At 41.6% G+C, this 14,392-nt stretch overlaps 1 protein-coding gene across 7 annotated transcripts in view; it reads right to left on the bottom strand.

Annotated features, from left to right (window-relative positions):
* The window catches only part of LOC126278569 (probable E3 ubiquitin-protein ligase HERC4), a 187,323-nt gene that overhangs the window by 158,352 nt on the left and 14,579 nt on the right, over nt 1-14,392 (bottom strand). For all 7 annotated transcript variants that reach the window (XM_049978801.1, XM_049978777.1, XM_049978827.1 and 4 more), the window contains exon 5: nt 334-447. In XM_049978801.1, coding sequence (XP_049834758.1) covers nt 334-447 — 114 coding nt within the window. The remainder of the gene's footprint in view (nt 1-333; nt 448-14,392) is intronic.

Here is a 14,392-nt window from a genome sequence, read left to right on the forward strand (position 1 = left end):
TAATCTGCCTTGGAACACACACTCCATTGCATATTGATAATTTATTACAGATACATGCTCAGAATTTCATTTGAAATGATATCCGTATACAACTAGATGTGCAAATATGAAATTTTAGAGATAAGAAAAAGAAAGTTTTATTCATTGTTTTCAAAAATTCTGATTGCAGTATTTTAAAGAAAACTGCACAGAACTGGATCATCAGCAACAAATAACTGTTTCAATTCAAGTGTAATGTCATTTTGCAAATATCAATCTCTTGCAACAACTGATGTATTACTACTAACATTATGAAACATGTTATTTACTGAAGAGAAGTTTTGCTGTACTTACTGTTTGTCAAGGCTAGGCAATGATTGTGTCCAGAGGTTATCTGTACAACATGTGATGTTGCTAATGCTTTAATCATTTTTGGCAGTGGCTGTGAAACACAGTCCAGGCCAACACCTGCAACAAATAAAACACACTTAGATCAGTTGCTACACCCATGAGTGAAAAATCTATTTATCATTAGGCATTGCACAGTGAATCTGGATATTCACATGAATATCCAGATGAATATCTAGTAAGAGGTGATCTTCAACAGGTGCATTTACTAACTATTTAATTTTAGCTGTCATTTGTTTCATCAACACAACTACAGTTAACTACAAAAAACACTTCCATCCATGTAATATGTCTTTGGGTTATTGATTTTATTAATGTTTACTTAAGATGAATGAATGAGTTGAGAGGTATGGAGAATGAACTTGCATTTTAGTTATTTTGCATTGCAGTCTGTGGTAATCTGTCAGCAAAATTCAGTGAGTGAGGACTCTGATCACAATGTCACCTAATTTTAGAGATCCAACCTGTTGACACAATCAGATCATTCCCTGTGTAAAACTTTAGCACAATGATGTCTACAAGCAGTCAAATATACAGCTTAACTATTTCAGCCTCATCAAGCAGCACCAACAACGGCGTGAAGCCACTGATCTTTGTGCTGTCAGTTACCTCTGATGGTTCACAGCTTCGAACTGGATCTGCCAAAATGAGACGGAACAATGGGTGCCATTGCTTGACACTCCAGCCAATCTAAAAATATCATTAAAAATCTACCTTAAGCACCTCAACCACCTACATTCTGTGGCCTGCCAGTTCATAAGGAGGACACGGAAGTATCACAGACTGTTTCTCAATCACACAGTGTACAATAAGTGTCTGCTCTAGACTGGTCATGTTAATAATAGACACACAATAATTCTTTAATGACCAGATACAATTTATGCTGATCGGATTATTCAACACTAGTTGTAACCAATCAGGTCAAGTAACCTCTCATCATCATTCTATACCAATTTCATCTTTGAGTGAAAATACTAAAACATTAACACTTGCTAGATTATTTACACTTTCGACTGTTGGACACAACACCGGCCATCTCTACTGAGAAATTTTCTAATATTGCAGATCCTAACTTCTACAGATCAGAGGTGCCAGCTCTTCTAATATTATTAATGAGCAATCTAAAAGTCAAATCTCATGAAAATACTGTAATCTAGATTCAACATTTCTTCCGTTGCTATGGTTTCCACAGGTCTCACACTCTATACCAGAACAGTAAAGAGTGCAATTATCTGTCAAATTTTTTGTAATGTCCAATTGTCTAAACAACATTCTCTCATAATTATGGTAATATTTTAGGCTATTATGACAATCCTTAACCACAATTCTCAGTCAAAATATTCGCATTCACAAAGATCACTCTTTGTAACATAAATTTTCAGTTTTTGTAAGTAATACTTTTCAAAGATATGACGCCTTGTGGTAATTTCGTGTAGCCAAAAGATCACTCAGTCATTCAGATTAAATCATCTTGTTTAGTTGGGTAGATTAATATTTTATTGAAAGTAAATACTTTGAAAATAAATCCACAACTCGGGTATATACATTGCCTATAATAAATCCATCTCAATGTTTTATTTCATGGGAGATGTATGCTATTACAGATGACCACTTATATCTAACATTCAAACTGACATGCAGCGTTCATGGCTGAATACTAAAAGACTGTCTTCATTTTAAAAAACGGAATATTTTCCCATTTCAATAACAACAAAGTAATTTCACATTTTAATAATATACACAGGAAATGGCCACAATGACAATGGCTGCTTCTCTTTGTGTGTGACTATTGGTTGTGTGACAATGATGTCAAGTTTCTTAGCTTGCAGCACCCACGTAAGGAACTGTCACCCTTGTGTCTGCTTCCTTATGACCACAAAACAATCAAAACTAAACAAAACCACACCGTATTCTGTGACAGAAGGCATCTTATTCTACACATTACTAGCACTACTTACCACATATGACAATGTGCTTGTGAGTCAGGTTGTGCTGATCATCTGCATAAAGTTACAGACTCACAGAACATTTGGTCCACCTCCTTACTTCGAACATTAGTCACAGCCTACACCATATCAAAAATATGACTAACTTCATCGCCACATCAAATGTCTCTGTCTTGGAAGAGGAGAAATGATGACCCACTTTGACATTCCAATCAAAGACTTGATGTATTTGCTCTCTCATTTCTTTGACAATAATTTATGTTTATTTAAGCAAAAACCAAGGTATGTTTTGCATCAGTGGAGATTATTTGAACCAGGCAGGTGAGTTGAGATGGAAAGCCCATTAGCTCCAATTACTGCCAACCTGCTTATGGAATATTTGAGGTCATCACACTGAACATGGCTCTTGCAAAGCCTAGTTGCTTCCATTGTTATGTCAATAACACATTCAGTATTTGGCCTCATGGACATGGAAAGCTGGAACAGTGAAAGGGCTACAACAACAACAACAACATTCATGACAACATTAAGTACACTAAGGAGGTAAGATGGCCGGTGCCTTGCCATTCCTTGATGTCATTATCATCTGAAAGTAGATGAGTGTATTGGCCATCGTGTTAATTAACAAGCCACCCACGCATATCAGTATTTGTACACTACCAGATACCACCACCCAGCATAGAAACATTCTGTTCTGAGGACCTTGGTGCATCAAGTGGAAGCTGTTTCAGACACAGAAAATCTGCCTTTGGAACTGAGCGATTTACAGAAAGTGTCCAAAGAAAACACCTACAATAACCAACAAAATTCACAAGCCATTTCAGCAATAACTTGTAAAGCAGAAGACCCTGATAAGGACTTGAAGAAGCCTGCTTTCTTGCGATTCTGAGGCTCGGCGTAAGAAAAGATGGAAATATTGTGTAAACTATCGAACAGGTATATCCTGAGAAACCAGCAGAACATGCTCTGGAAAATAGACACCAAACTGCATTCAACTAAACACATATTATAAAGCAGACAAATGGTTTCTGGAATAGCATTATAGAAGAATGATCAAGATAAAAATTTCTGATAATACCCTCAATAAAGACAGACCACGCTATCAGGAGGTGGACGACGTCTTGCAACCAAAACATTTACACATAGGGCACAGGACCAGCCACAGGCAGAGAGACTGCTATATATGAATCATCACTTGACATTCACCAAGGAGCACTCAGCCAAAAGCTCTTGGGTTTTAAGTCATTTGACATGGCTGGAAGCTCGAGGTAATTTTATCAAATGGCTTCACTGTTATTGGACCTAATTATGCAAAGGATTTTTGCTGAAAATGACACAACAAATAGTTAGTTACCAGAATAATTGTGAAATAAATTTTTCCACACTGAAGGGCACAATCATGCTATTCCACGTATTTTAATCATGCTCTTCAGGTGTATGCCCCTCAAGTGGCCTGTACGTCTTAAAAGGTGGTGGTCTTTGAGGAAGAACTACAAAAGCAGTTGAATGGGTAAAGGATAATAGTCATGGAAGACTTCAGTGCATATGTACCAAGTGAAAGAAAAGGGAATGAAAATATACTGGGTAGCAGAAGGATGGGGAAGTAGAAATGAAGAAGGAAAGAGATTGTTGGAATCCTGCAAGAGAAATGGTTCAGTTATACATAGCCCCTGGTTTTAGAGGAAAGAGTGTCACAAAGTAACACAGTACAACAGATATCTAGTGCAGAAATATTTTGACTGGCGATGAGCACGACAACGGAAGATGACACAGAACCAGAAAGAAGGATTAGAGTATGGAAACTGAAGAAAAAAAAAGTCTAGGAAGAATACCAGGAGATTATAATGGAAAGAGATACGGTGTATGGATAGTACCAGTACACCTTTCTTGTAGTGTCATCTTTCCCATCGATGTCACTTTGGCCGGCCACGAGTCAGTTGTTCATCGCGGGTTCGGGTATTTGAGTCTGCAGCATTGAGTCTGCAGCATTGAGGCAGCAGCTCTCACTGCATGGTCTGTTGGTTGCAGTGACAACATGGTTGGGAGATTGGCCCTTACTTGGTGTGCTTGTTGTTACTGGAGTGTTGCTGCCGGAGATGGTGGAAAGGTTTATGGTTCCAGCATGAGGCATGGTGTTTGGCTTTTCTCGCCGCACAGTACATGTTGAGAAGAAGAGCTTGCCGGAGTGTCGCCTAGCATTAACCATTCACCTGGGCATATGGTGTGCATTCAATTTAAATAGGTGCAATTGTGTGCTTATATATGTCTGTTAATGGTTAGCTAATGTTGTCTTCAGTGACAAGCCTCATTTGTCAAAGATATGTCACAAGACAACGGAGCTTGGGGTTTCCATCTTAAGTTCCCTACCACATGATAACGGATCTGCAGCTAGACATAAGGAAATCAGTTGAGCTCCTCATTATTGAGTGATGGTATACCTAAAATTGTGGCAACCTTGGTGACTAAGTACCAAAATACCATTCATAAAAGTGTAGTTATGGTAGGCTATTGCCCGTTTGAGGTTATACTCAGCTGCCGCCATTTCAAGGAACAATCTTATTTATGCGCGCACTGAAGTGTTTAAATGAATTCTGAAGGGTTGAAAAAAAATTGTCATGCTTTCCTGTTTCAATGTTATGCATTATTCTTTTTGGTAATTTGAATGTGCAATCGCAAGTGTGCTGTTGTAGTTGATTTATGTTTCAGTTGGGAAAAGCACAGTGTATTACCCCTGTACGGTGGGACGTGGCACCGGGGCGTGATGACTTGGCCATTGCCAGTGGAACTGCGTTTCATTAGACTGGGTTCCATGTTCCTAGCCTTCTGTCTTGATCTTGTTCTTACGTTGCGTATTGCTATTCTCTTTGTTCCTGACTCTGTCAGGTCATTAAGCTTTGTAGCTCATTCACCCGCCACCCCGGCGGATGCACCTTTCACTCGGATTATGAATTTAAACCTGTAAGACTGGGTCACTCTGTAATTAGAGCCCGATCAGATTGCTGGAGGCACCTCCTCATTAATTCTGTATTCCCTTATCAGCCATTTTTATCATATTTGGACCTTGATAATTGTGAAGATTAATTCTTATAAAAGAGAGTTTAATTTGCATAAGTTATCACGGAATGTTTAAATGCAGAGCTGCTGTTTTTTTTAAATTGTTTGTTATTTAATTAAAACCTACCTGTACTGGCACCAAGTGGATTATTCCTTAGTCATAAGTTCATTTGTCCGGGGTCTTGAACGCCGAGCATTCAAGTTTTAGAAGTTACCTTATTGTTACTTGTGTGCATCAGGTTATGCTTTAACATTATACATTGGTAGGAATTTCTAATGCAAAAGAGAAGTCATTGAACAGGATAGTCTAATGGGTTCAGAGTTTGGCAAGTCTTGATTGTATTTAGTATTTAAATCAACAGAAATTTTCTTAATGTTTTATGCATTTGTTATGCCAATTTCAACAGAGATTTAAGAAAACTTTTTATTGTTCTTGTTAAACTGGCTGATTTTACTGTATTTAAATTGGGCAAGTTAGTAAATTACATTTAACACAAGCTGTGCTTGTTTGGTAATTATGGCTTGCTGCTTCCTCTCTTCTTACTGGATGCGAATGCCGTCTTGGAAAGATTACCAAAGGATGAACCAAAAACAGGAGAAGAAGAATGTGGACAGTTTAAAAGTGCTATGGTAGAAGCTGTAGTAGCTGTGTGTAGGACAAGTGGTAGAAATTGGTGGAAAGAGCCATCACAGTGGAGTGACAGAGTCAAGGAGGTAGTGGGAAGGAAGAACAAGGTCTTCCGAGTGTGATTCAACAAATGCTCGGACTTAGTAAGAGAAGAATATAAGGAAAAGAAGAGAGAGACAAATAAGACATATCTGAGAAGAGAAGAAAGTAGATAGAAGAGTGGATAAGGATGATGGAACAAGACAGTGGAGGAAGTATGAAAGTACATTATGGAACAGTCAAAAGCAAGATGGGAGGTCTGAAAGAGAATTCAACAACGATTGATAGAAATGGGAAATACGTTAATAACAACGAGACACTGAAGATAGTGTAGAAGGAGTACTCTGAGCATGGCTATATCTGAATGGACTAAAAGTCGACCATAATTGACTAAAGGAGGCAGGAATGAGCTCAGCATCAGAGAAGAGGAGCCAGGGAGAGAGTGGGGGACAATGAGGGAGCATTTGGGGTGAGAAGAGGCTGAGGGGGGCTTAGAGGAGGCAAAGAGGAGAGCGTGCACGCGGGCAGGGAGTGGAGGAAGAGCAGAAAGGTGGGCAGGAGGGGCGCGGAGGGAGAACGGGCGGGTGGGGGGACCGGAGAGGGAGAGCAGAACAGCGGGCATGGTGCGGAGGGCGAGCGGATTAGCAGGCTGGTGGGGAAGGGAGGGAGAGCAGACCGGTCGAGGGCTAGAGCGATTCGGAAAAGGGAGAGAGTCGGTCAGTCATCAGTCAGAGAGAGAGAGAGAGAGAGGGCGGGGCGGCGGAGCGGGTCCGTCGCCGGCGGGGACAGGGGGTCGGCCCGCCGGCGGGGACAGGGGGTCGGCCCGCCGGCGGGGACAGGGGGTCGGCCCGCCGGCGGGGACAGGGGGTCGGCCCGCCGGCGGGGACAGGGGGTCGGCCCGCCGGCGGGGACAGGGGGTCGGCCCGCCGGCGGGGACAGGGGGTCGGCCCGCCGGCGGGGACTGGGGGTCGGCCCGCCGGCGGGGACTGGGGGTCGGCCCGCCGGCGGGGACAGGGGGTCGGCCCGCCGGCGGGGACAGGGGGTCGGCCCGCCGGCGGGGACAGGGGGTCGGCCCGCCGGCGGGGACAGGGGGTCGGCCCGCCGGCGGGGACAGGGGGTCGGCCCGCCGGCGGGGACAGGGGGTCGGCCCGCCGGCGGGGACAGGGGGTCGGCCCGCCGGCGGGGACAGGGGGTCGGCCCGCCGGCGGGGACAGGGGGTCGGCCCGCCGGCGGGGACAGGGGGTCGGCCCGCCGGCGGGGACAGGGGGTCGGCCCGCCGGCGGGGACAGGGGGTCGGCCCGCCGGCGGGGACAGGGGGTCGGCCCGCCGGCGGGGACAGGGGGTCGGCCCGCCGGCGGGGACAGGGGGTCGGTCCGCCGGCGGGGACAGGGGTCGGTCCGCCGGCGGGGACAGGGGTCGGTCCGCCGGCGGGGACAGGGGTCGGTCCGCCGGCGGGGACAGGGGTCGGTCGGCGGGGGGAGAGTAGGTCGGCGGGGGGAGAGTAGGTCGGCGGGGGGAGAGTAGGTCGGCGGGGGGAGAGTAGGTCGGCGGGGGGAGAGTAGGTCGGCGGGGGGAGAGTAGGTCGGCGGGGGGAGAGTAGGTCGGCGGGGGGAGAGTACGTTGGCGGGATTTAGGGGGGAGGGGGGAGCAAGGGGCAGACACACTTTAGCAATGAGACCACACTGCCAAATATATGTGTGTGTGTGTGTGTGTGTGTGTGTGTGTGTGTGTGTGTGTGTGTGTGTGTGTGTGTAATTTTGACAAAGGTGTATTTTCACAGTCCTCTATGTGACCCAGCATGTCCACTTAATGGTGGGTAGCAGCTTTCCTTTTTTGAGATTATGTAGAGGGCAGTAAGAATTGGCATTTGTATCTTGTTAGGGGTTAGGATTCTCGTGGGCCAGAAAAAACAACAGTTTGTTTTGCCTCCTGAAGTGCTACTTGCAAATCAATCACTAAAACGAGCACTTTAAACCGAGTGATAGTACCCTCTTCACTGTATGATGGTTAAAACGGGGGCTGCTTTCATTACAGAACATACTAAGATGTAAGATAAATGACTTGGTGAGCAGCTTGTAAGAATTGTGGCACAGGAGGCAAATGGTCTACTTTGATTTATGGGAGTAGTTAGGAAAGAGTGGTTCACCTGAAAAGGAGACTGCATATAGGACATTGGTGTGAGTTATTCTTCAATATATCTGAAGTGTTTGGGATCCACACCTGGTCAGATTGAAGGAAGACATCGGAGCAAATCAGAGACGGGCTGCTACATTTGTTATCAGTAGGTACAAACAATATGCTAGTGTCACAGAGATACTTTAAGAACTCTAATGGGAATCTCTGGAGGAAAGGTGACATTCCTTTCCAGAAATACTATTGAGAAAATGTAGGGAATGATTCTACTGCCACGAATATACACTATGCGAAGAACCATGAAGTAATTTTCGAGAAATTAAGGCTGGTGTGGAGGCTTATATACAGTTAGATAGTAGCTTTTCCCTTACTCTGTTTGCGAGTGGAGCAGGAATGAAATGACTAGCATATGGTGGCTTGCAGAGTATCTATGTAGGTGTAGATGTAGATGTAGATCTAATTAACACCATAGATCAAGCGATTCTGGATATGCCTCAAATAGATGGCACACTGTCAGACTTACTTCACAGATGAACTGAGGATGATTCTATTTCTGCAGCACACAGATCTGTGCAAGACAGAATTGCACTTAAATTAATGTAGACCTCATTTTCAAGAAGGGCGAAGTGAAGTTACCCACATTTTTGGTGGAAGCTTTATCATTTGACGTTTTTTGAGCTTTGTGTTGGATACCCATTATTCTTCACACTTATACAGGGTGATAAAGATATGCAGATATTTTAATATTACATTCTACAAGTAAAACTAAAGAAAAAATTTCATATGAACATAGGTATGCAGATGTTTGCTTAGGGAGTTTTGGCTAATAAAAGATTTTGCCTGAAATTTATCAACTTTGCTAATACGAAGCTATCGCAAAACTATATGAGATTTAAGTAAAGCATGATTTCCAATTATTCTGTTGTTACTGATCTGGCAAATCTAATGAAACATGTCCCAGATGTGTATCTGCAGTCGTTTTCCAGAACATTCAGAGAAGCAAAGATGTAATTTTGTACAATTTTTAATTTATTAACTATCTGGCCCAATATGGTTTTTAAATTCCAGACAATTGCATGAAGTTTTCACCAGAAGTTGTAGAGAATTTAATTTTGGAAAAATGATGGTAATAATGTTACCTGAAATTGTATGAATGTATCAGATAATCAGTTTTTATTAATATCATACCACATATGATTTCATGTTAAACCGGAAAAAACAAAACTCAGTGTTGAGGAAGTTGTACAGTGTGCATATAATTTCACAACACATACATTAGTATTGTTTAAAAATGTCTGAAACAACTCACTAACGGTTGCCAACAATGACAATCATTTCTACATTCATAATGGAAGGTAAACTAATTTACTTGTATAATAATCTTTGCTTCTCTGTTGTTCTACAGAACTACTGTAAATACACGTCTGGGACATGTTTTATTAGATTCACCAGACCAATAATAATAAAATAAATGGAAATCTTGATTTACTTTAGCCTCGTACAGTTTTGTGATATTAGCAAAGTTGTTAAATTTCAGGCAAAATCTTTTATTAGCCATAACTCCGTAACTAAACAGTTCCAGACCCATGATAATATGAACTTCTTTCTTTAGTTTTCCTTGTAGAATAACACATTAAGATAACTGCATATCTCCACGATTCACCCAGTGTAAGATAAGGTGTCTAAGACGTACCCATTAAGTCAGCTTAGGGTCCATTGTGGAGGCTTCCTTAGCTAACGCATCAGTAAGATCACTGTGTGGGATGCCTAGAGGGCTCTGTCTACAGGAGACTTCCATGGACGTTCCTGTATTAAGTAGATAGTATAAAAATTTGTTCATGCCTGATAAGTTTTTTTTTTTTGCCCACTGAGGGAGCCACTGCACAGGAGAATTTTGCTGGCAGTATGAGGTTTCACACATGAGAGCATCATGTACTGGTAATTAATCCACTGTCTGGATACTGCATATATTGGGAAAGTGTGTTCATAAAAATTACGGCCTCCTTCTGGGCGTAAGTTTACATGTTTAGTAGTCTTTTTGTTGTGCCTGTCTACAAATCAACTTCTCCACTATATGGTGAGTAGCAATCTATCTATCTCATAATACTGCCATTATTCCATCCTGGAGTTTCCATTGTTTAAAGTTGGTAAATGCACAGTCAATTGTCTCGTTGCCCTTGGAGCTATCAGCACACATCGAAGCAAATACATGGAAGATCAAATAGAACCTATGCAAATGAATATTAGAGTTTCTGATCCTTGATGCCACACAAAACATCCACACATACAACTTGTTGCAGTAGGGAAAGAGAGCTCCTGATCCACAACCTCCAAGCCAAACCACATCTGTTCTACCCGTTTTAAAATGATTCGTGAGGAGACTGATACTGAGGTTTTTGAAGCAAATGATTATCTGGTCGACAAATTTTATTTTATTTTTTTCATTGCATCTGATCTGATCTGATTAGTGCCGTCAGGTCCTCTCTTACATCAGACCAGGGTTTCAGTCTGCACTACATCACAGTTACCGAAGAAATTGCTGTTTTAATATGAAAACCACTATTAAAATGATTTCACTGTCAGAAGTGGCACGGTGTGAATTACACTGACTACTATCTAATAAAGTTAATACTGTCAGTACTTGTACTACTGCAGTTGCTGCCACTGATAGTGATAATATTAATAATGATGATGATTATGATGATGATGATAGTGCTATATAATAAGAATTTATAGGGGGTACAAAATAGATTTTTCTGATATAACATAGGAAAAGATAGACTGCTACTTACCATAGCAATGACATGTTGAGCTGCAGATAGGCACAATTAAAAGGCACTTACATACAAGCTTTTTGGCACACCCTTCATCAGAAAAAGAAAGAGAAACACACACTTCATTCACACAAGCAAACACCCTCTTGCACACATGACTGGAAACTCTAGCAGCTTGGGCCAGAATGCTTGTGTAGCAAGCAACTTAATATACGACCTTCTCTCCAAGAGAGACAAAATTATGTTTTCCATTTCTTCGTGCAGGCTTTTATCATTTGGAGTTTTTTGATTTTGAGTTGGATATCCACTCCTCTTCACACTTATGTAAGATAAGGCATTCTGATGTGAGCTGCCAGATTTGGCAGTCGTGTGTGCAAGGTGTGTGGATGAATGGTGTGTTATTCTGTCTTTTTCTGGTGAAAGCTGTGGCTGAAAGCTTATGTGTAAATGTATTTTAATCGTGCCTGAAACTTAAAGTGTAATCTTTATACTATGGAGCAGTCTATCTTTACCTTTTTTGCCCTCTACAGCTCCCCCTAGTACCATGGAAGTTATTCCCTGATGTCTTAATAGATGTCCTAACCTGTTGCCTCTTCTCCTCGTCTGTGTTTTCCACATATTCTTTCCCTCTCCGATTCTATGCAGAATCTCCTCATTCTTCACCTTATCAGTCCATCTAATTTTCAATATTCATCAGTAGCACCACATATCAAATGCTTTGATTCTCTTCTGTTCCAGTTTTCCCACAGTCCATGTTTCACTACCATAAAGTGCTGTGCTCCAAATGTACATTCGCAGAAATTTCTTCCTCAAATTAAAGCCTATGTTTGATACTAGTACACTTCTCTCAGCCGAGAAATCCCTTTTTGCCAGCGCTAGTCTGCTCTTTGTGCCCTCCTTGCTCTGTCGGTCACTGGTTATTTTTCTGCCTTAACTTCGTGACCATCACTCCTGATGCTAAGTTTCCCACTGTTCTCATTACTTTCATCTTCCTTCAATTTGCTTCCCGTCCATATTCTGTACTCATTAGACTGTTCAGTCCATTCAGCAGATTATGCAATTCTTCTTCACTTTCACTCAGGATAGCAACGTCGTCAGTGAATTGTATCATTGATACCCTTTCACTTTGAATTTTAATTCCTCTCCTGAACTTTTCATTTATTTCCATCATTGCTTCTTCAATGTACAGATTGAACAGACTACATCCCTGTCTTACACTCTTTTTTAATCCAAGCACTTTGTTCTTGGTTGTCCACTCTTATTATTCCCCCCTTGGCTCTTGTATATATTGTATATTATCTGTCTCCCCCAATAGCTTACCACTATTTTTCTCAGAATTTCAAATATCTTGAGCTATTTTACACTGTCGAATCCTTTTTCCAGATCGAGAAATCCTATGAACATGTCTTGATTTTTCTGTAGTCTTGCTTCCAGTATCAACAACAGCCTCAGAATTGCCTCTTTAGTGCCTTTAATTTTCCTAAGACAAATTGTTAGTCATCTAACACGTCCTCAATTTCCTTTCCCTTCTTCTGTATATCATTCTTGTCGGCAAATTGGATGCATGAGCTGTTAAGCTGACTGTGCGATAATTCTCACACTTGTAGGCATCTGCAGTCCTCAGAATTGTGTGCACGATACTTTTCTGAAAGTCAAAATGTATGTCTCCAGATTCAAACATTCTACACATCAATGTGAATGGTCATTTCATTGTCACTTCCGCCAATGATTTTAGAAATTCTGGGTAAATGTTATCTATCCCTGCAGCCTTATTTGATCTTAAGTTGTCCAAAGCTCTCTTGAATTCTGGTTCACATACTGGATCCTCTATCTTTGCTATATCAATTCCTGTTTCTTTCCATATCACATCATGCCTTATAAGAGGCATCCAATGTTCTCTTTCCATCTATCTGCTCCCTCCTCTACATTTAACAGTTGATTTCCTGCTGCATTCTTAGCGTTACTATTCTTGCTTTTAATTTCACCGAAGAATGTTTTGACTTTCGTACGTGGTGAGTCAGTCCTTCTGAAAATCATTTCTTTTTAGACTTCTTCACATTTTTCATGCAGCCATTTCACCTTAGCTTCACTGCACTTCCTATTTATTTCATTCCTCAGTGTCTTGTATTTCTGTATTCCTGAATTTCCCTCAACATTTTTGTACTTTCCTCTTCCATCGATCAACTGAAGTATTTCTTCTTTTACCCATTGTTTCTTCACAGTTACCTTCTTTGTATGAATGTTTTGCTTTCCAACTTTGGTGATTCACTTTTTGGAGATGTCCATTCCTCTTCTACTTTACTGCCTACTGAGCTATTCCTTATTGCTTAGGAACCTTCACGCATATCTCGTCGTTCCTTAGTACTTCCGTGCCCCCCTCTTTGCATTCTGATTCCTCCTGACTAATCTCTTAAACTTCAGCCCACTCTTCATCACTACTACATTGTGATCCGAGTCTGTATCTGCTCCTGGGTACACCCTACAATCCAATATCTGATTTCGGAATCTCTGTCTGACCATGACATAATCTAACTGAAATATTCCCATATCACCTAGCCTCTTCCAAGTATAGCTCCTTCTCTTGTGATTCTTGAACAGAGTATTCGCTATCACTAGCTAAAATTTATTACAGAACTCAGTCAGTCTTCCTCCTCTCTCATTCCTTGTCCCAAGCCCATATTCTCCTGTAAGATTTCCTTCTAATCCCTCCCCTACAACTGTATTCCAGTCTCCCATTACTATTAGATTTTCATCTCCCTTTACGTACTATATTACACTTTCAATATTCTCACATACTTTCTCTAGCTCTTCATCTACAGCTTACGATACCTAAACTATCATTGTGGGTGTTGGTTTGTTGTCAATTCTGATAAGATCAATCCTATCACTGAACTGTTCACAGTAATACCCTCTCTGCCCTACCTTCCTATTCATAATGAATCCTACTCCCATTACACCGTTCTCTGCTGCTACTGATATTATCCTTTACTCTTGTGACCAGAAATACTTGTCTTCTTTCCATTTCACTTCACTGACCCCTACTATATAAAGATTGAGCAATTGCATTTCCGTTTTCAGATTTTCCAGCTTCCCTACCACGTTCAAACTTCAGACATTCCACACCCCGACTCATTGCTTTTGTTAGTTATTCAGTCTTTTTCCCATGGTCACCTCCCTGTAATTATTCTAATCTTATGCTCAAGATCCCTATGTAAACATACATAGAGGTTGTGTTATAAGCCTAGTGACATCATTCATAGTCCGTTCTTGAAAATGTTATTAGACTTTCTTGGGATGGTTTACATCTATCTTCAAGAGCCTTTCAGTTCAATTCCTTCAGTATCTCTGTGACACTCTCTCATAGATCAAACAGATCTGTGACCATTCATGCTGCGCTTCTCTGTATACATTCAATACCCCCTGTTAGCTCT

The sequence above is a fragment of the Schistocerca gregaria genome, chromosome 1 (genome assembly GCF_023897955.1).
Source record: "Schistocerca gregaria isolate iqSchGreg1 chromosome 1, iqSchGreg1.2, whole genome shotgun sequence".
NCBI classification, from domain to species: domain Eukaryota; kingdom Metazoa; phylum Arthropoda; class Insecta; order Orthoptera; family Acrididae; genus Schistocerca; species Schistocerca gregaria.